General features: G+C 42.8%; 1 protein-coding gene across 5 annotated transcripts in view; it reads right to left on the bottom strand.

The window, feature by feature from the left end:
* The window catches only part of PATJ (PATJ, crumbs cell polarity complex component), a 332827-nt gene that overhangs the window by 6358 nt on the left and 305589 nt on the right, over window positions 1-20880 (bottom strand). For 4 of the 5 annotated variants that reach the window (XM_027852793.1, XM_027852795.1, XM_027852794.1 and 1 more), the window contains exons 36-41: window positions 17662-17855; window positions 15425-15572; window positions 13772-13858; window positions 4482-4596; window positions 3128-3165; window positions 636-758 (exon numbers count right to left, since the gene is read on the bottom strand). In XM_027852793.1, the coding sequence (XP_027708594.1) occupies window positions 636-758; window positions 3128-3165; window positions 4482-4596; window positions 13772-13858; window positions 15425-15572; window positions 17662-17855 (705 nt within the window). Of the gene's footprint in view, window positions 1-635; window positions 759-3127; window positions 3166-4481; window positions 4597-13771; window positions 13859-15424; window positions 15573-17157; window positions 17363-17661; window positions 17856-20880 lie in introns of those variants that run through there. The other variant, XM_027852797.1, reaches the window with a different exon arrangement.

The raw sequence follows: 20880 nt of genomic DNA, 5'->3' as shown, positions 1-20880 counted from the left end.
GTTTCCTATATGTGGCTTTTATGTAGTTTCTATATTTCCCCCCTGAGAATATGTGTTCAAGGAAGTAAGAGGAATTTTTATGATTCTAAAGATTTTTTTTTTTGCAGACCCATCAGAGAAATAGGATGGGGTTTAGATTTTATTATTAAGTCTGTGATGTGGAAAAATGACCTGGTAGACTGCTTTTGTAATCTACTAATGATGAGGCTGCAGACGAACTCCTGCTGATAAGAGTGGGGGGGTTCCAATTGCTGGTCAATAAAACTCTTAATGTTGAAGCCAAATATTCATGACCTGATTTTTCTAAGTAAAGATTAAGTGGTAATAGAATTTCATAGAAATCTTGATTCTTGAGGTTGAGGAAAACCTTACAGGAAGAGCCCTTTTCATTTAAAAATCAATTTTGAGCCGAATGGGGTATAAAAAAAAGTTAGAGAAGGTAGTGCAAATGTGTGGCCACTTAGGCCTTTCATAGAGGAAACTCTGATACAAGCAATCCTCTAAGACCTGCAGGATCGCCATGATTGATTTCACCCTCAGCTTAGGACGGCTGGGATTGGCCTCTCTCCATCCTGGCGCCATTTTGCATTTCACGGTTTGTACTGTTCATTCTCCATGCCTTTTTCTTTCCTTACCTTGAGCTTGTGCGTACGTGCTGCAACTCCACTAGCTTGAATCATGGCAATAAAGATGGGAATATCTCCAAGAGGGCTGCCCTTTCCCCCTGCTATGCTGATTCCCAGAGCGTCATTCAGCTCCTGACAAGAAGGAAAAAAGAGCAGGATCCTTCAAGCTGGCCTGTGCCAGGACCAAGTACCAGGTGTGCACCCTATTACTGCTACTTCATTACAAGTTACACGGGTGGATGCATACGTGTGTAAACGTCTTTGTTAAAATAAGCTAGAAATAACAAAAGTTCAGTTTCTTACCCAGTGTCATTTCTTTCTTTTCTCCTCTGTTAATGATTAAGTTCAAAATAAAAAAAGATAGATAACAAAATAAAGAAGTTTATCTGTAGACAGGGCAGACGATTGTGCGATTGGCCGATTCGTGACCTGGGGATCAGGCCAAACTTCTGAAGACCAAGACCTCAGCTAAGTCTGAGAACCAGCGTGGGTGTGGATGGGCAGTGTGGTATGGAGGAAAGACCGCTAGCCAAGGAGCCTGAAGACATCTGGTCAATTGCTGGTGCCCTCATTTACTAGCTGAGCAGCCCTGGGCAAGCCCCTTTCCTTCTCTGGGCCTCAGTTTCATCATTCAGTAGAATATAAGCTTCCTGTGGGTAGAGATTATCTCACTTTCATACTCGTGTCTCTCGTACCTAGGGTTAGAACTGTACCTGGCTCACCAGAAGAACGTAATAACTACTCATCAATTGAGAGAAGCAGAGCAGGGTTGTGGGTAAAGCATGGGACCCGGAAGAAGAAAGACCTGGGCTCAAATCCTGCCTTAGACAGCTCCTAAATGTGTGACCCACAGAAAGTCATTTAACCTGTCTGGGCCTCAGTTTCCTCATTTGTAAAAAGAGGGAGCTGGACTCAGGGACCTTTAAGATCCCTTCCAGCTCTTTTACTTATTTTTTAAAAATTATTTATTTAATATTTTAATTCCTTTCCAGCTCTAAGTCGACGACCCTAGGAATAAACAGAGAGGGTGGGAATCGATCATCTCCAAGATCATTCTTGCTTTTTACTCCCATGAAGAGAGAAATCTACTTACAATCTCATCACTTCCTAGACTTTGGGAAATACTCTGGTGAATTAAGAGGGTGGAAGGGCACAGGGAGACAGATGCTGGCTTTCTAAGCAGAGACCCAAGGTTCTCAGCCTAGCTATCCCCTTTGGTAGTTATATGAGCCAAGGGAAAGTCACTGAACCTTTCTAGACTTCAGTGTCCTCTGTAAAAGGACAGAGGGGTCTGTTGTGGGGTAGGGTTCTTAACCTGAGCCTCTTTAATTTATTAAAATATATATGAGAGAGACAGAGAGAGGGAGAGGAGTGGATTTCAATATAATTGGTTTCCTTACTAATGCCACGTATCTTTTCCCATGCATTTAAAACCAGGATTTTGGAAAGGGGTGGCCAGGCTTCACCAGACTGCCCCAGGGGTACCAGACACACAAAAGGTGAATAATTCTTGGACTATAAGACCTCTGCTTATGAGAAGCTGTGGAAGCAGACTTGAAATCTATCCTTAAGTAGTCTGTTAAGTAAGGCTCTGCATATATATCATGCCTCTCTGGTATAATACAAAGCAAATTAAGTGAATATATTGGTGCAGAAAATAGTGGTAGATCTCGAATCAAAAAGACTTGAATAGAAATCCAACCTCAGATACTTACTAGATGTCTGATGTTGGGAAAGTTGCTTAACGGCTGTGTGCCTCAGTTTCCTTAACTATAAAATAGGGATAATAATAGCACCTACCTCCCTGGGTTGCAAACTTGCAAGCTGATCCACCCAACCCTTAATGCTCTCAGCTTTGCCTTACAAAAGGACCACCTATCAAACTGAGTTTGAAACCATAATTCATATAATTTTCAATTTAAAATAATTCAACAGATATTTATTAAGTGTGTATTTGGTGCCAGGAAGATACAAGTTGAGAGAAGACACGGTCCCCGCCCTCAAGGAGCTTGCCATCTAGTTGGGGCATATGATGTCAATAAAGATAAAAATAATCTGGAACATCACAGAAGCCAAGCACGATCCCCAAGGAGAAAGGGCTACTTTGGTGAGTTTCCACCCACTGGATACCTGCAGGCAGAGGCTGGCTGACCACTTGGTGGGGACTCTTACTCAGGCACAGGCCGTACTAGATGACTAATGAGGTCCTGACAACTCTGAGATTCCACCAACAAGTATTTCTCAGCGCTAAGGGCTGGGAATACAAAGAGGACGTCCCTGTCCTCGAGGACCTCAAATACAATCCACGGGATAACAATGGTACTTTGACACTGAAAGTCTGTAAGGGAGGGGCAACGCAAAGTGTGATGTGAGGTCTGAGGAGGAAAAGGCCATTTCTGACTTGGGGAAAGGGGATCCAGAAGGGTTTGACGCTCGAATTGTGGAAATGCTCCTAGGACACACATGAGAGACTGACAATTAGACACAACCGACGGACTTACCCTTAGGATCTCTACAGTCCGTGGGCCCGGATCAGTTCCTATTAAATAAAGAAGCACAGAGTTAACATTCTCAGTTAAGACAGTTCAATGAAGAGATAATATCAGGGGGCTGGCACCTTTCAAAAGCAAATCCTTAAGTAGCCAGTTTTTTCTCGACAGCCAAATGTTGTTCAGTCACATCTGACTCTTTGCGATCCCATTTGGGGTTTTCTTGGCAAAGATACTGGGCTGGTTTGCCATTTTCTTCTCCAGCTCATTTTACAGATGAGGCACTGAGGCAGACAGGGTGAAGTGACTTGCCCAGGGTCACATAACTAGGAAGTGTCTGAGGCCAGATTTGAACTCAGGAAGATGAGGCTTCCTGACTCCGGGCTCAGCATGCCATCCACTTTGCCGCCTAACCAACGAGGAGCACTGATCACAGACTGCGTCTGCAGTTACAAGGAGAGTAGCTGGGCCAGAGATGGAGAGATCCATAATCATTGCACCTGAGCCTGCCAGATGCTGATGGAGCGTGTCATGGAGATAGAACACACCCCACTGGCCTTGAGGCTGGACCCTTTCTGTCTGTAGGAAAGAACCTGTTTGTTTGTTTGTTTGTTTCCTATCCTGAATTGAAGGCTGGCCTATCCGGTAAGACATGCTTTCTTTTTCTTCTGTTTAAAAAGATTTCAGGTGTGAACTTCTGACCTGCCTCTGATGAATGACAATTAACTTCATTTTGTCCGTGTGGACAATCTATGGTTGGCAAGGCGGAGTTTGGAGGGGATAGAGGGTCAGCCTTGGAGACAGGGACACCTGGGTTCAAGTCTCACCTCTGACCCGTTCTAGTTTGGGGGGGAAATAGCACGTGTGGTATCTATTTTATAAGGCAGGAGAAGGGGGCCCTGAAGTGTGATAATGTGAAACAAGGGCTTTGGAGCCACTAAAATGTCAGCTGCTATTCCATTTTTACTGAACTCCATCCCTCCCTCCTCTTTCTCCCTCCCCTTCCCTACCACCCCCTCAACCATGGACTGCTGACCTGTTTCTAATGACCTACAATTTCTTCATTTTCTCTGCGTGAACTGCTTTAATATATTGGTTTTATTTTACAAGGCCCCTGGGGATTTTTTTTCTTCTGTTCCAAATGCTTCACTGCTTTAATAAAGTGGAAGAAATACTTCACATTGAAACTCCCTGGCCTTGTTTACTGTTGGTAGGCCTGTGAGAACCCAGAGGAATAGCTCTCAACCTCCAAAGGCTTACGGAGATTTGGACCCAAGTGAAAAACCTGCCCCAGCGAGGAGGCGACCTGAATATTTCCCGCTTCATTGTGTACACTTGGTTGTTCCACGGCAGAGGTAAATCGTACCTGAGTTTCTCTGGGAAGAGTCCGAGGGCCTCTTGGTACTAACCAGGTTTTGCAAGCTAGTAATAACGGGAGCCAAGGAAGGAGGAAAGCTGCTCCGGGCACTGTGTTGACTCATCTAGGAGGAGAAAAGCAGTCAGACTTAAAAGCTCGGTCCTCCCGATGACCTGTGAAATGTGCTGCTGTTAACTATTTTGCAGATGAGGAAACTGAGGCTGAGAGAAATATAGCTATTAACTATCTGAGCAGAATTGGAACTCAAGCCTTCCTCCTTCTAGATCCAAGGCTCTTTCTACTACACCACCTAGCTGGTCAATGTGGTACTGCAGTAAGAGGTTTGGATTTAGAAGGTGGAAGCCCTGAGTTCAGTTGACCTTGCTGGCCCTCAACTCCCTCACTTGTGAAATGAGACCTTAGATCTATGCTCTTACCATGAGAGACATGGAATGCGAGCTGAGCATTCTTACTGGCATCCGAATTTTTATTCAAATGCTTCTTTTGTTCTCCAACTGTTGGGGAGAGAGTGGGGATGATAGTGGGGCACCATCTGCTGGAAACTTTGGGATAGAATGGATCACTTGGGCACCTGCAAGGGAGACCAGGTCTTCATGCGAAGGAGGTAAAGGAAGCAGGAAGGGAAAGGGGTCTGAGTGACGTGATGGGGAGGGGAGAAGGGGATATTATGGCAATGGCTACCAAAACCTCTCTTTTATTATTTATTCATTACTTTATCACCTTCTTTTCTTTTTAAATGTTGAGTTCCAAATTCTTTCCCTCCCTCTTACCCTTCCCCTCCACCCACTGAGAAGGTAAGCAACATGATAGAAATTATACATGTGAAATCATGCAAAACATATTTTCACATTAGCCATATATTTTTAAAAGCAAGAATATTACACTTCAGTTTGCACTCAGAGTTCATCAGTTCTTTCTCTGGAGACAGCATTTTTTCATGGTGAGTCCTTTGGAATTGCCTTAGATCACGGTATTGATCAGAGTAGCCGTGTCTTTCACAGTTGATAATCATTACAGCATTGCTGTTACTGTGCACAGTGATCTCCTGGTTCTTTTTACTTCCCTTTATAATAGTTCATATAGTCTTGCAATGTTTTTCTAAAAGCACCCCATTTCGTCATTTCTCATAGGACAATAGTATTCCATTACAATCATATGCTACAACGTGTTTGGCCATTCCCCAATCGATGGACGTTCCCTCAATTTCCAATTCTTTGCCACCACAAAAAGAGTTGCTATGAATATTTTTGTACATATGGGTCCTTTTCCTTTTCCTTTTCCTTTGACTCTTTGGAATACAGACCTGGAAGTGGTATTGCTGGGTCAAAGAGCATGCACAGTTTTACTGCCATTTAGGCAGAGTTGCAAATTGCTCTCCAGAATGGTTGGGCAATTCACTACCCCACCAACAATTCATTAGCGTACCCACTTTCCTCTCATCCCCTCCAGCTTTGTTCCATGAGACTTCAAGAAATAATAAAAGTTGTTTTAATTTGCCTTTCTCTAATCAATAGGGATTTAGAATTTTTTTTTTCATGTGACTATAGATAGCTGTGATTTCTTCTTCTGAAAACTGATCATTTACCAACTGGGGGATGACTCTTATTTTTATAAATTTGTCTCAATTCTATACCCAGTATATACTTGAAAAATAAAGCTCTCATCAGAGAAATTTGCTGTAATATTTTTTTATGTTCCTTCATTGTCTATGGTACCTTTTAGCAAAATGTAGTTTCCCTGATTATCACCTTTAATTAGGTCTATTCTGGCTTTTGTTTTGTCTGAGATTGTGGTTGCTACCCCACCCCACCCCACCTCCCTCCCCTTTTTTTTAAACTTCAGCTGAAGCATATTAGATTCTGTTCCAGCTCTTTATTCTAACTCTGTGTGTCTTTCTGTTTCTGGTGCCTCTTGTAAACAACATGTGGTTGGATTCTGGTTTCTAATCCATTCTGCTACCCACTTTCATTTTATGAGTGAGCTCACCCCATTCACATTCACAGTTATGATTAATAACTGTGTATTTCCTTCCCTCCCATTTTCTTATTTCTTCTCTCTTTCTTTTTTTATGCTGTCCCTTCTCAAAGGCCTATTTTGCTGCTAACCACTGTCTTCCTTACTCTGCCCTCCCTTTTATTATCTCTACCCCCACCCCCTTATCTCTATCACCTTCCCCTCCTATTTCCCTATTGGATAAGTTAGATTTCAATACAAAATTGAGTGTGTATACATTTACATACACACACTTCCCTCTTTGAACTAATTCCAGTGAGAGTGGGGTTCAGGTATTGCCCATCCCTCCCATTTTCCCCTCTATTACAAAAGTTCTTCCTTGCACTCTTTATGTGAGAAAATTGACCCCATTCTACCTTTTCCTTCCCCCTTCTCCCAGGGCATTCCTCTTTCTCACCCCTATGTACTTTTTTTTTTGAAAATCATCCTAACATAATCAATTCACACTCATACACTATGTCTATGGAGATCATATTTCTAACTGTCCTAAATAATGATAAAGTTCTTAGGAGTTACAAGTATTATCTTCCCATATAGGAATGTAAACAGTTTAACTCCATTGAATCCCTTATGATTACTCTTTCATGTTTACCTTTCTATGCTTCTCTTAAGTCTTCTATTTGAATGTTAAATTTTCTATTCAGTTCTGGTCTTTTCAACAGGAATGCTTAGAAGTCCTCTATTTCATTAAACAACCATTTTTCCCCTGAAGGAATTTATATTCAGTTTTGGTGGGTAGGTTATTCTTGGTTGTAATTCTAGCTCCTTTGCTTTCTGGAATATCATATTTCAAGCCTTCTGTTCCTTTAACGTGGATGCTGATAAATCTTGTATGATCCTGACTGTGGCTCCAAGATATGGTAACTGTTTCTTTCTGGTGCTTGCAATATTTTTTCTTTGACATGGGGGTTCTGGAATTTGGTTTTAATATCCCCGGAAGTTTTCATTTTGGGGATCTCTTTCAGGAGGTGATAGGTGGATTTTTTTTTTCTATTTCTATTTTAATCTCTGGATCTAAGATATAGAGACAGTTTTCCTTTATAATTTCTTGAAATATGATATTGAGGTTCTTTTTTTGATCATGGTTTTCAGGTAGTCCAATAATTTTTAAGTTGTCTCTCCTTGATCTATTTTCCAGATCAGTTGTTTTTCCAATGAGATATTTTACCTTTTCTTCTATTTTTTTTCATTCTTTTGACTTTGTTTTATTGTTTCTTAAGTTTCATGGAGTCCGTTTCCACTTACATAGTTCTAATTTTTAAGGAATTACTTCCTTCAATGAGCTTTTGTACTTCTTTTTCCATTTGGCCTATTCTGTTTTTAAAGGAGTTCTTTTCTTTAATGAATTTTTGTGTCTCTTTTACCTAGCTGGTAATTCTCTTTTCATAATTGTCTTACATCACTCTAATTTTTTTTTCCCAATTTTTTCCTCTACCACTCGTTTTCTTCAACTCTTCCAGGAATTCTTATTTGGCCTGGATTCAATTACCATTTTTCTTTGAGGCTTTGGCTACGGCTGTTTTCACATTGTTGTCTTTTTCTGGGTTTATATCTCGGTCTTCCCTGCTACCATAGCAGCTTTTTATAGTCAAGTTCTTTTCATTTGTGGTTGTTGTTTGCTCATTTTCCCAGCCAATTTCATGACTTTGAACTTAATGTTATGGCTTTTGCTCTGAGGAGGCACTGTCCCAAGCATTAGGCTTTTTTTATGTTGTTTTCAGAGTTAGTTCTAGAGGGTCTACAGGTTTTTGGTGCTTCTAAGGTTGTGTGATCTGGGAAGAGGTGTGGTCACTGCTCTCCAGGTCTCCACTCTGGTCTTTACCCAGGAAGTCCCCTTGGTTCCCTGCAGCCATAAGAACTAGCACTCCTCTTTGCTTTGGAACTGAGACCAGGGCCCCTGCTTCCTTGTGAATGACTACAAGCACTCGTCTCCACCCTGGAACTGTGACCCAGAACTGCGTATGGGCAACAGAGTTAGCAATCAGCAGCAGCCAGGAAAACATCCCTCGCATCCCTTTCTGACCAGTTGTCCAACCCCCTGACATTTCAGGGCTGAGGGCTCCTGGAGTGGCCCCTACCGCCGCTGCATGTGTGGGTTCCAAAGAGGATTCTACCCTGGTGTTACAGACCTCTCCTTCAGACCTTCTAAGTTGTCTCGGGCTGGGAAAATGTCTCACTCTGAGCATTTTTTTGGCTCGGCCACTCCAAAATTTGACTTGAGGCGTTACTTTAAAGTTGTGTGGAGGGGAGCGTTGGGAGAGCTCAGCTGGGGCCCAGCCTGCACGCCGCCATCTTGGCTCTGCCTCGAGATTCCGCCATGAAGCTTTTCTTGATCCTTCACCAACTGGTATTTTCCCTCCACAGAACACCTGGGGTTAATTTTGTAAACATTTTGCACAAACTAACAATGTACGTGTTGTTTCCCCTGTTACACGGTAAGCTCCTTGACCACAGGGATTTTTGTAGGAACTTGGTAGCGCTGGCCTACTGTCATTGTTGAGTCATTTCAGTTGTGTCTGACTCTCTGTGCCTCTATTTGGGGTATTCTCAGCAGAGATACTGGAGTGGTTTGCCTTTTCCTTCTCCAGCTCATTTGATAGATGAGGAAACTGAGGCAAACAGGGTGAAGCGACTTGTCCAGGGTCACACAGCTAGGAAGTGTCTGAGGCTGGATTCGAACTCAGGAAGATGAGTCTTCCTGACTCCAGGCCCTGCACTTTATCCACTGCATCACCTAGCTGTCCTATATGCTTGGCATACAGTAGGCATTTAATAAATGTTTGCTGGGTTACTGATTTGGTCCCAGAGGGTGGAACTGAGAGAAGCAAATGTAAGTTAAATGTCAGGAAAAATAATTCAGAGCCATTCTCAAGGGGGATGGGCCACCCCAGGAGGTGGTGAGCTCTCTGCCCCGGGAAGTCTCCAAGCCGATGCTGGACAACCATGGACATGTATTGAGAGTGGGCCTTCCTTTAGGTCTGGTTTGGTTTAGATGGCAGGAGGGGCACCTTCTAATGCTACAAATTCTCTAAAATGCCCCCAAAGTGGAGCAGGACAGCCACTTGGCCTTTGTAGCTTGCACTGAAGCAAAAAGCATTTTAAGACTATTTACTTCTGCAAGGCATGCAAAAAATTAAACCATCCTCACTCTCAAGGAGTTTATATTCTGTTGGGAGACAACGTGTAATGTGTGAATAGACACAGAATAAATAAAAAACAAAGCACCCGGTAACTGGGAGGGACAGAGGCAGTTGGGGGTAGGTTATAAGAAGCTTCGTGTGGAAGGTTATGCTTGAGTTCTGGCTTGAGGAAAGACAGGGATGTATAAGGTGGAAGTGAGGAGGAAAGAGCGCATTGGGGAACACTGGGACAAAGGCCCAGAGAGGAGCTGGAGTGTTCTCTCTCTCTCTCTCTCTTCTCTTTGTCTCTGTCCTTTCCCTACCTCCTCTCCCCTCCTCTTTCTCTCCCTTCCCCCCTTTCTTCTTCCTCGCTCTCTCTAACGGACAGAAGGTCAGCTTGGTTCAAGAGTGTGAGAACGGGAGTAATGAAGAGGGTGGCTGGGGCTAGGGTGTAAAGAAAGGGCTTCAAAAGCCAGATGGAGGGAGGAGCTTCTGTTTGATCTTAGAGGTAACAGGAGCCTCTGGAGTTTATAGGGTAGGGGAGTGTGAATGATCAACTTGACTTTCTTTGATGCTATTTGTTCTGGAAACTGAGCATTTAAAATGCCTCAAAGGACATGTCTTCAGACTGTGGCCAAGTCCCGGGTGTGTCTTTTTGCTGACAGGAATAAGTCAGAGGAACACCACCACCGAGAAATGATACTTCTTTTTTTTTACTCTTTACTTTTTTTCTTCCTCATTACTTCTCATGGTTCCCCATAAAGGCAGCTGGGTGGGGCCACAGTGCACAAAGTGCTGTACCTGAAGTCAGGGAGACCTGAATTCAAATCCAGCCTCAGACACTTACTAACTGTGGGACCTTGGGTAGGTCACCTAACTTTTGTCTGCCCCAATTTCCTCAACTATAAAATGGGGATAATAATAATACCTAGCTCATTTCACTCTGAGGTAGTTGTGATTATTGGGATGTCGATCCTCTTATCAGCCCTAAACTGGCCTCTTTCGCTGCTCCAGTTTCTGCCCTCTGAGACAAAAAGAACAATTCTGACCTCCCTTCTGAAGGTAGGACAACCTTTAAACACTTGAAGATAGTTATCACGCCTCCTCCCCAGCCCCAAGTTAGAAAGGCAAAACGCTGCTAATCTCTTCTTCTTCGCTTCCCTTCTTTTCCTTCGGTTCCCTTCCTTTCTTGGGCTGCTGGATCCCCAGGTCATTTCCAGTTAGAGCTGAAGCAACATCTATTCCAACCCCTTCACTTTACAAACGAGGAAGCCAGGATGAAGAGAGGCTAAATGCCTTGCCCCAAGTGACACAGGTATTAAGCATCATTGGCAGGATTTGAAGCCAAAGTCAAGTAGAATGCAAAGCTTCCAAAGCCTGAGATTCCAACATTAGTATGGTTTAACAGTACTGGTTGCTTCCTCCCCATTCCTGCAGAAGTATACACTCCCTTGTGAAAAGCCCACACCACCACCAGCAGCTCCTGGTTCTGTTTGGTCAACTCAGGAAATCACAAAAATTTCTCAGGTCATTCTCTGCCTGGTCTGGTCAGAGTCACAGTGCCTACTTTGCTCCTTTCCCTCCGCAAAGCCAAAGGAAGAAAGCAGGCAGTCCCACTGAATCTCTTTTATACACGAGTCATTGTGGTTGTCAGAGTATGCATCCTGTTCTCTGGGAAACTCACTTTAGCAGGCTCGGGCCATAAAGGGGGTCCTCGAGACAGTCATCTAGAAACAGCTGCAGGCTGATAACCATGGAAATGGGGTGACCCCTCTCACTGAAAATAGCTTCTGCAGCCTTAAGACAAAAGGCCGTCTATGCCCAAGCACAGCATGGAGTGGATTAGCGGGCTAAGTACAGCGAGGACTCTTCAGCGAGGCGGTACAGTTTAACCGTCTACCGCCAGCATTCAGAGCCAACCATGGGAAAGAAGGTACTGCAAAAGGGTTTTTGTTTTTTTAAGATGACGCTTATTTTAATCCTGCAAAAAAGCCCCAATATCTGCCAGCACGGCGGGTAATGCCAGTCCACAAAACCAGGGAGAACCTGGCATTCCCCTCTCCCCCAAGAACGACTCATTAAATGCCCTCGCTCTTCACAAGTTAGCTTGACGGCAAAATTTCATTGAAGGACCAGAACAATGCTGAGCTAATGAGGGTCAAATTGCCACCAGATGTTACCTTTTTAATAAACACAGCTGTGTCCAAATGCAGCCAGGCAACTCGGCCCCAACTGGGGAGCAGAGGAGAGCGTTTCGAGGAAAACGTTTGCCGGCAATAAAGGGGCTCGAAAAATCGGTGAATTAATAAGCCCCTTGCTTTTATGTTCCATCCCTTTGCATTTAAACCTCACTGAAATAATATGGAACTGGGCGACCTGAAACCCACTTCATAGAAGACAAAAATCCAAACAGCCAAAGGTTTGAAAAGCCACTGTTATTAAATTGGGAAAGCTCTGTCAGTTGGGAAGAAAGCAAAAGGGAGGCAAGAATGGTCCCGTGGGAAGAGAGTCAGAGGGCCTGCCCTGATGTTTCCCACTCCTGGGACCCTAGGCACTCCGAGCACCACTCTCCGGAGCTGAGTGGCTCCTTCTAGAGGGGTCCCTTCCAGACCTAGACCTAAGATCTGCTCAGGGAATAATAATAATTATCATATCTTACATGCATGTTATGCTTCATCGTTAAGTATAGACATCACAGAATTTCAGAGTGGGAATTCCAGTCTACATCTGACCTAGAATCCTTGTTACAAAATGCTCAACAAAAGATAATTCAGTCAGAAGGCCTCTAGCAAGAGAAATTCACTAGCTCCTGAGGCCATGGATATATCGCATTTAAGTTTTTTCCTGACATCAAGCCTCATTTGGCTCCTTGCAACCCCCACCCGCTGCTTCTCATTGTGTGCTCTGGGGCCAAGCAGAATGAGTGGGAACCCTCTTCCATGTAAGAAACCTTGGCAAATGACTCATCACGACACTCCTTGTGTCTTCTACAGGCCGAACACAACCCCCGTTCCTACAATCTATTGTTACATGACATGAAGTCAAAGCCTTCACCATCATGGTTGGCCTTTTAAAAAGCATTTATTTATTTTTTAATTTATGGAATAAAACAAGCATTTCTATAACATAGTATAATAAAAAAGATGATTGCACATGAAGCTACAACTCTATTATGTGTTATGTATTATGCTATTCCTTTTAAATATATAAGAAAGTTATCATGTAAATTTCTTTTTCTCCCCTTTTTTCCTTTCCTCTTTCTCCCCTACCCCATCCTAGAGATGGCCACCATTAGACACAAATAGGTATAGATAAATGTAAAATTATTCTATACATATTTCTATTTATCAGTTCTTTCACTGGATACAAATAGCGACTTTCTTCTTTATGGTTAATTTCATTATTTATAATAGTCAAAATGACTTATTCACTCAAAGTTGTTCTTAAAACAATATTGCTTTTACTGTATACAATGTTCTTTCGGTTCTGTTCATTTTGCCCTTCATTATTTTTTGCAAGTCTTTCCATGTTTTTCTAAGATCAGACCAAAGCAGACGTCCTTTGTTTCTGGATGCTACAACCATCCTAATGGCAGCCTGAGACTACATGAGCCTCTTGGTTTGAATGCCATGTCCTATTAACTTATACTGAGTTTCCACTTCACTAAAACTTCCACATCTTTCTCAGGAATAACTGTCAAAGCATCGTTCCTTCATCCTGGGCTTGAGAAGCTGGCTATGTGAACCCAAATGGCATCATTTCATTTAGTTCCCACAGGAAGCTCAATGACATTGGTACTATAGGAATTATTATCCTCTTTTCTATCGTAGAAGAAAGCCAACCTGAAAGAGGGAGTCAGTACTTGAATCCAGGTTTCTGATTCCAAGTCTGGGGTCTTCCTTTCTTTTCATCAGAGCGATTCATTGGGATTTCCATTGGAAATTCCCTCCCACCATGCATTGGCTCAATAACTTAGAGTCTTAAAGATGTGCTGAGGGGTCATGAAGGTTGATGACTTGCCCAAAATCATAGAGCGAATATGTGCCAGGGATTCCTGGAGTCTTTTCTATAACATCCCCTCCCTGTGAATTAGAGAAGCCTCCTCATTCATTGTTACTACCAGTCTCCTTCAAGGTCACTACTCACCTGGCTGTTCTGAGAGGTTTTCCTTGAAGAGAGCCATGAACCAGCTCTTAGCCTTCCCATCTCCAGCTGCACAAGGCCTTGAGCGCACTTGGGATGGAAAAAAAAAAAAGCCAGAAAAAACCATCAGTGGAAGACTCCAGCCTGGCTCTGTGCATCTCTGAGCCAACATTACATAACTGCGGGCAGGGTGAGAGGCTGATAAGAATCATTCCTATGAAAAGTAACTTCCTGTAGGGCAGCAACTGCTCATTGCTGTCTTGGTATCCCATTGTATAGAGCCTGGAACACAGTCAATGATTAATAAGTGCTTACTGAGTGACTGAATATGCTGCTACTAGCCACTTTTCAACCAAAAGATTTCACCTCTGTGTCTGTTTGTTTTTTCAATGAAGTTGATTCAACAAAAGACTAGTTTGGGATTTTTCCCTCCTAATTTGCCTACTCTGGAGGAAATATATTTAAGTAAGTGACATGGTTTAAAAAAAAAGTGCATACAGCCAGGGAGATGGTGTCTATGAGGAGGAGGAGATATATCTGAAAACTGAATGAGCATTCCCTGAATGCTCTCTCTTTCTCTGTCTCTCAGTTTAATGCTGAATTATAGGGCAAATCCCGCTGAATGAAGAAGGGTGACTTTGCAGTTTGGAGCAGCAATGCTTCAAGTTTACTAACCAATGGCTTTCGTGTGTAATGTAGAGCCTAAGTAGCAAAGACATTGAGAGCTGGACTTTAAGAAGCTTCATAAATACTTTACAAATATTATCACTTTCCAAATATTTTACAAATATTATTTAACCCTCACATCAACCCTGGGACATAGTGCTATTATTGCTACCACTTTACAGATAAGGTACCCGAAGTCAAATGTTGAGTAACTTGGCCAGACTAACAAAGCCAGTAAATACCAGAGGGAAGATTTGAACCTAGACCTTCCTCACTCCAGGTTCAATGCTTTATTCAATTCAGGAACAAGCCGTTGGTCAAAGACCTCCTAAAAGCCAGACCCAGTGAGAGCAGCGGCCTGGATCTCTTATCAAATGGTAGGAGGAGAAAGAAAACGACCTTGTGAACTCCCTTCCAAGCCTTGTCGTTTTCAGATGAAATGAATTCATATTAAGACTATGTGTATCTGTCTATGGTACCTGGTAGCTTGAGATACTAATTTAGAAAAATCCTCTTCACATCCATACCCAGCACAGTTACAGCTCACAACAGAGTTTTCCTTCTTCCTAGAATTTTTCTTTTTTTTGGTTTTGTCTATGACTATGAAAGGAACTCCAATTAGGGAGACTGAATGCCCCTGAAGCACATGAACAATTCCTGCAACCTACAGTCTTGAGAGTTGCTGGGGAAGACGGAGAGGCCAAGGTAGGGGAGATGGGGAGCAGCACGGCTCAGCTCAGGTCCCCTAAGCAAGTCTGCATCTTGAATTCAGGGGTTAAATTCCAAAATGAATAAATGATTATTTTCGTCCTGTGTCATCACATACATCAGTATAGCTTTATAGCCAAACAGATTTTGGCTCCACATAATTATGTTTTATAATTCATTATATAACATTTCCTCTACGTTTTAGGAATGACATTTGGTAGCGGGGATGCGGGCTAGCTACATAGCACTGTGAGATAACTCAATCAGATGCCACAGACTCACCTTGAGGACGGTGGCCACTGTCTCCTGGGAAGCATTTCTCATGTCTTCTCCGTTCACAGACAAGATCTGGTCTCCCTGAATCAATCTGCCATCCACGTCAGCAGCCCCTCCTTTCACAATGTCGGAGATAAAGACTCCACTTCCATTTCTGGCAAGATCACAAAGCAGGTGGCCAGTGACTCAGCCTGTTATCTTCTTTCACATATACACCATTCCTAGAAGTTGAGACACACTAACTCCAAACCACGCGACAGACTTCCAAGTTCTTTCTGAAAGAATGATAATTCCTATACATACAAACTCTGTTAACTTTATGTATATTTTGCATCTACTTACTTGTGCGTATGCCGCTTTGTCCAGTAGAATGGAAGCTCCCTGAGGGCAGGCATTATTTAGTTTTCATCTTTGCATCCCTGGCACCCAGCACAATGACTGGCACAAACTAGACACATAAAATTTTTGCAGAACTTGTATTTATCTATTTGTGCATATAATGTTTCCTTCAGTAGGATGGAAGCTCCCTGAGGGCTGGTACTATTTAGTTTTCATCTTTGTCAGGATTAAGGCTGTAGAGCGAGATACGATCTGCCAATGGCTTTGCATTCATCTGGCTTTTGAATTTGCTTATAAGGGAAAGCAAGCTTCATGGATTCCCCAACGACATTAAATGTTTGCCTCTTCTGGGGGTCTTCTAGGCTGCAGGAAAGAGGGACTGACCACTGACTTGGTAACTTTGGGCAAGTCACTTAGCTGGTTTATGCCTTAATTTCTCCATCTGGAAAAGGTAAATCCCATACATTTCTCAGGCTTCAGGAATATTGGAAATAAACTCCTCAGAGGGCTTCTGATGTGAACAAGAACTGCCCAGCACCAGACAGTGTGGATGGGCTGCAATCTGCACTTCTAGAGGGAGGGAAGGCATACCTACATGGATGAGATCCTAAATCCAGTTAGGGATTAAACAAAATGGTGGCTCCTCCCCCAATTCTCAGACTCCAAGCAGGCAAACAAGCAATCAATCAACCAGCAAGCAAAGCAGCTACTCTGTGCTGAGCATTGTGCTGGAGACAAAAAGACAAAAATGAAACACTGCCTGCCCTCCTGAGGGCAGGGGAGACATTTTTGTGCATATATAAGCATATACAAAAGATATACAGGATAATGGGGGTGGGGAGGGGAGTGGAGACTAACAGCTGGGAGGGATCAGAAAGGCTTCACATAGGAGATGGCTTTGATGGAAACTAGAGATCCTAAGAAATACAGGTGACAAGGCGTGCATTCCAGGGATGAGGGACAGCCTGTGCAAAGGGAGATGAGTGTCCTATAAGAAGGACAGCTTTGCCAACGTTGTGGAGTGCACAAAGGGGAGTAATTCATAAAGCTAGAAAGACAGACCTTGAAAGTCAGGTTGTAAAGGGATTCATTTTTTAATTCAATTTTATTTTCAGCTCCAAATTCTCTCCCTCCCATATTCCCTCTCCCGCCATTGAGAAAGCAAGAAAAACAAAACCCATTACAGACATGCATGCACAATCAAACACAACAAACCCCCACATTAGCCATGTTGCAAAAAAAAAAAAAAAAAGCCTCAATTTGCCCTCTGAGTCCATCAGCTCTCTATCTGGAGGTAGGTGGCAAGTTTCATCACGAGTCCTCTGTAATAGCGGTTGGTCGTTGTGTTGATCAGAGTTCCTAAGTCTTTCAAAGTTGCTTGTCTTTACAATGTTGCTGATATTGGATACATTGTCTCCTGGTTCTGCTCATTTCACTTTGCATCAGTTCATACAAGTCTTCCCGGTTTTCCCTGAAACCATGCTGTGAAGGAAGGGCTTTAAATACCAACAGAGAACAGGTCTGTATTTTACTGTAGGGTAATAGAGAGATACTGGAGCATCTTGACATGGTCAACCCTATGCTTTAGGGATATCTCTTCAGCAGCTGTGTGGAAGATGGATTAGAGAGAGGAAAAACTTCACATGAGACACAAATATATTTTGAAATTATTCTAAGAACGTGGACTGAAGTCATACCCGCACATGTCGGCTTCATTAGAATTAATGATGAACATGGCTCTGAAATGATCATACTTTAATATATAATTTGGTCATTGATTTGGGAAGCATACACGTATCAATATGCACTATGAAGAATGTGAAGATGCACATGGTAGTTTTATTTTCTTGAGAGTCACACTCAGAGGCTGGGGACCTCTGAGAAGAATTGTTTTATAGCCTTACCGTTTTCCAACAATGCTTAGGCCCAGTCCTCGGCCTGTTTTCTTCTGAAGATCGACAGGGAAAATCTCCAAGTTTTCTTCATCTTTATAATGTGCTTCATCCCTATAAACAGCCAGTCGAACCTTCTGGGGTGTTTTCCTCAAGGCCGTTATAGCTTCCTCGTGGCTGGCATTCCTCAGATCAATACCATTAACCTAGAAGAATAAAATGATCAGAGCAATTGTAATGAGCTCTTCTATTTGGATAGAAACGATAGTCTGACAAAGCATTTTTACATCAATTATTTCGCTAATACCACACAACAAAATAAAATGTTCAGGAACTGAACTTGAGAAGGACCCAGGGCAATTATTATGCCCATTTTACAGATGAGGAAAATAGAGGCTCAGAAAAGTTAACTGACTTGCCTCAAATCACAGAAGTAGTAAATGAGGGAGTTGGGCATAGAGCCATTCTCCTGAACCACCTTCCTCTTTCCATTTCTTCTTGCTGACCCTCTGAAATGACCATCCCCACGTTTCCCTGAATGTAACAATCTACTGCACCTTTAATTACCAGACTCTTGACTAGCTCAAAACAATTTAATGAGTATTCCAGTGGACAACTATTGACAGAAACTGCACAGGCAGATGAAGGCTTGATGTCAGGAAAACTTTGCTAACAATTAGAGCTATTCCAGAGGCTTTTTCATCATGTAGTGCCTGGCACATAGTAGGCACTTAATCAATGGTTTATTCTCTTCATGAGGGCTCTGGAGTCAAAAGCTAGAGGACACCCACTGGCTATGGTTTAGCAGGGATTTTCATGCAAAGATGAGCTGGATGAAGGAGACACGGAGGGCACCTCCAACATTGAGCTTCTATGATTCCAGGGCTGGTGAAGGCATGGCCTTTCTCCTCTCCACCACCATGGAGGCTTATCTGCATTTACTTGATTCCCTCTCAGATTTTCTGTGTGTTTCAAAGGGCTATTCTGATGTCTGTTGGAAAGAGGGGACTGGCTGCTATATTCTGAGGAGTGCATTCAGTATTTGTATGTGAGGCCCATGGAACAAAAGGGGGAAAACATTGGCTTCGGAGAACCTCAGGTGCTTGGCTGATTATTTCGCTTTTTCCCAATAGATGGCACACGAGACCATGATTTCAATCTATGTTAAGCAAGGGAGGAAAAAGCTCAAAGTACTATAGAGCTGAACTTTCTAGGTTGCCAAATTGATCACACACAAACACACACACACACAATATGGGTATTTAATAGTTTCAATTTTAATGAAAAGCATTGCCCCCAAAGCCCAGCAATCTAACACCACAAGAGCAGCGCTTATTTAATGCATTAATAATTACAAAGGCCACATCCCAATGTTCCATTCTTAGTTCAACGTTTCTATTTACACCTCAGTTTACCATATACTACTCTGATCATGCCAGTAAGAGCAGCTAAAAATATTACCTGATACATAGAAGTAATATCATGAAGAGTTTTATTATGATCAATAAAGTCACACAAAGATTTTGTGCATTTTAGAAGTACAATAGGGTCCCCAAAATTAACAGCTACTCATTTGGTTAGACAAAAGGGTCTTATTTTTTTTCCTGTCCACAGGAAAGGAAGAGAGAGGCAGCAGGGGTTAACAGATAGAGGGGCTAAGCGGGCAGGAAGTCTCTATGTTTTGGAACAGCCTATTTAGAGAAGTTAGTCTGGATAAATTTCACAGAATCACAAAGTAGTGTACCCTAGTGGAGGGAGTGCAGTCACTGAACTCAAGTCTGAATCAGTTCTATGGGTCAACGTTTCCTCATTTTTAAATAAGGGTAGGGCTGGACTAGATGACATCGAAGGTCCCTTCCATCTCTGAAGCTCCAATCCTATGACCCAGACCAGTTTCTAAGGCTATAAATTACTGACAAGTTGCCAATTTACATTGGTGGATAGAATTTCCAGACAGGGATTTCTTCATACTAATGGAATCACAGGTCTAGATATTAAAAGATACAAGGACAGGGGGAGACAGACAAGGAGATCAAAATATTCCACGAACCTACCCCACTTAAGTGGCAAAAATTCCTCACTACTATGAATGACTCAAGATAAATAAACAAATGTTTAATTTTTACCTGCTACCAAAGTATAGACATTATCATGTCAGTTGATCAGGTGCCTCCTGTGTGCCAGGTGGGCAGCTAGGTGGTGCAGAGGATAGAGCACTGAGCCTGGAGTCAGGAACACTCATCTTCCTGAGTTCAAGTCTAGGCTCAGACATTTACTAGCTGTGTGACTCTGGGCAAGTCATCTAACCCCGTTTGACTCAGTTTCATCATCCTATAATGAGCTGGAGAAGGCAATGGCAAACTATTCCAGTATCTCTGCCAAGAAAACCCTAAATGGGGTCACAAAAAGTCAGATGCAACTGAAGCAATTCAATAACAACAACAAATGTTCCAGGTACTGTGTTAAGTATTGGGGATTCAAAAAGAGACAAAAGACAGTCTCTGCCCTTAAGGAACTCACAATCTAATGGGAAACAACAAGCAAACAAGTATGTACAAACAAGCTACACACAGAATAAAGGGGAAATGATTAAGAGAGGGAAGGCTCTGGAATTAACAGGGTCTGGGAAATGCTTTTGGTAGAAGATGGGATTTTAGTTGGGAAAGGAAGTCAGGGAAGTCAGTATAGAGAGATGAGGAGGGACAGAATTCCAGTCATAGGGAACAACTGGAAAAATGTCTGGGGCCGACAGATGGAGTATCTTGTTTGTGGGATAGCCAAAAGGCCAATGTCGCTGGATCAAAAAGCATGTGGTGGTGAGTAAGGTATAAAAAGACTAGAAAGGTGTAGGGGTGTGTGTGTGTGTGTGTGTGTGTGTGTGTGTGTGTGTGTGTGTGTGTGTGTGTGTGTGTGTGTGTATGTGAGATGAAGGGTTTTGAATACCAAATAGAGGATTTCATATCTGGAGATGATAGGAAGCCCCTGGAGTTTATTGACTAGGAAGGGCTGACAGAACTTTAAGACCACTTTGACAAATGAGTGAAGGATGGGTTAGAGTTAGCTAGTTAGTGCCCGCAGACCTGCCTAATAGCTACCGCAATAATCTAGGCATGAGGTGGTATGGGTCTTTACCAGGGTGGGGCAGTATCAGAGGAAGAAGAGGGCTACTAGAGAGACACTGCAGAGGTGAAATCTACAAGAGAGGCTGGAGAGGTGAAATCTACAAGAGAG

The sequence above is a fragment of the Vombatus ursinus genome, unplaced genomic scaffold (assembly GCF_900497805.2).
Source record: "Vombatus ursinus unplaced genomic scaffold, bare-nosed wombat genome assembly UNPS02009824.1, whole genome shotgun sequence".
Lineage (NCBI taxonomy): Eukaryota > Metazoa > Chordata > Mammalia > Diprotodontia > Vombatidae > Vombatus > Vombatus ursinus.
Note: the sequence above shows the minus strand (reverse complement) of the source record. Positions and strands in the feature narration are given on the sequence as shown.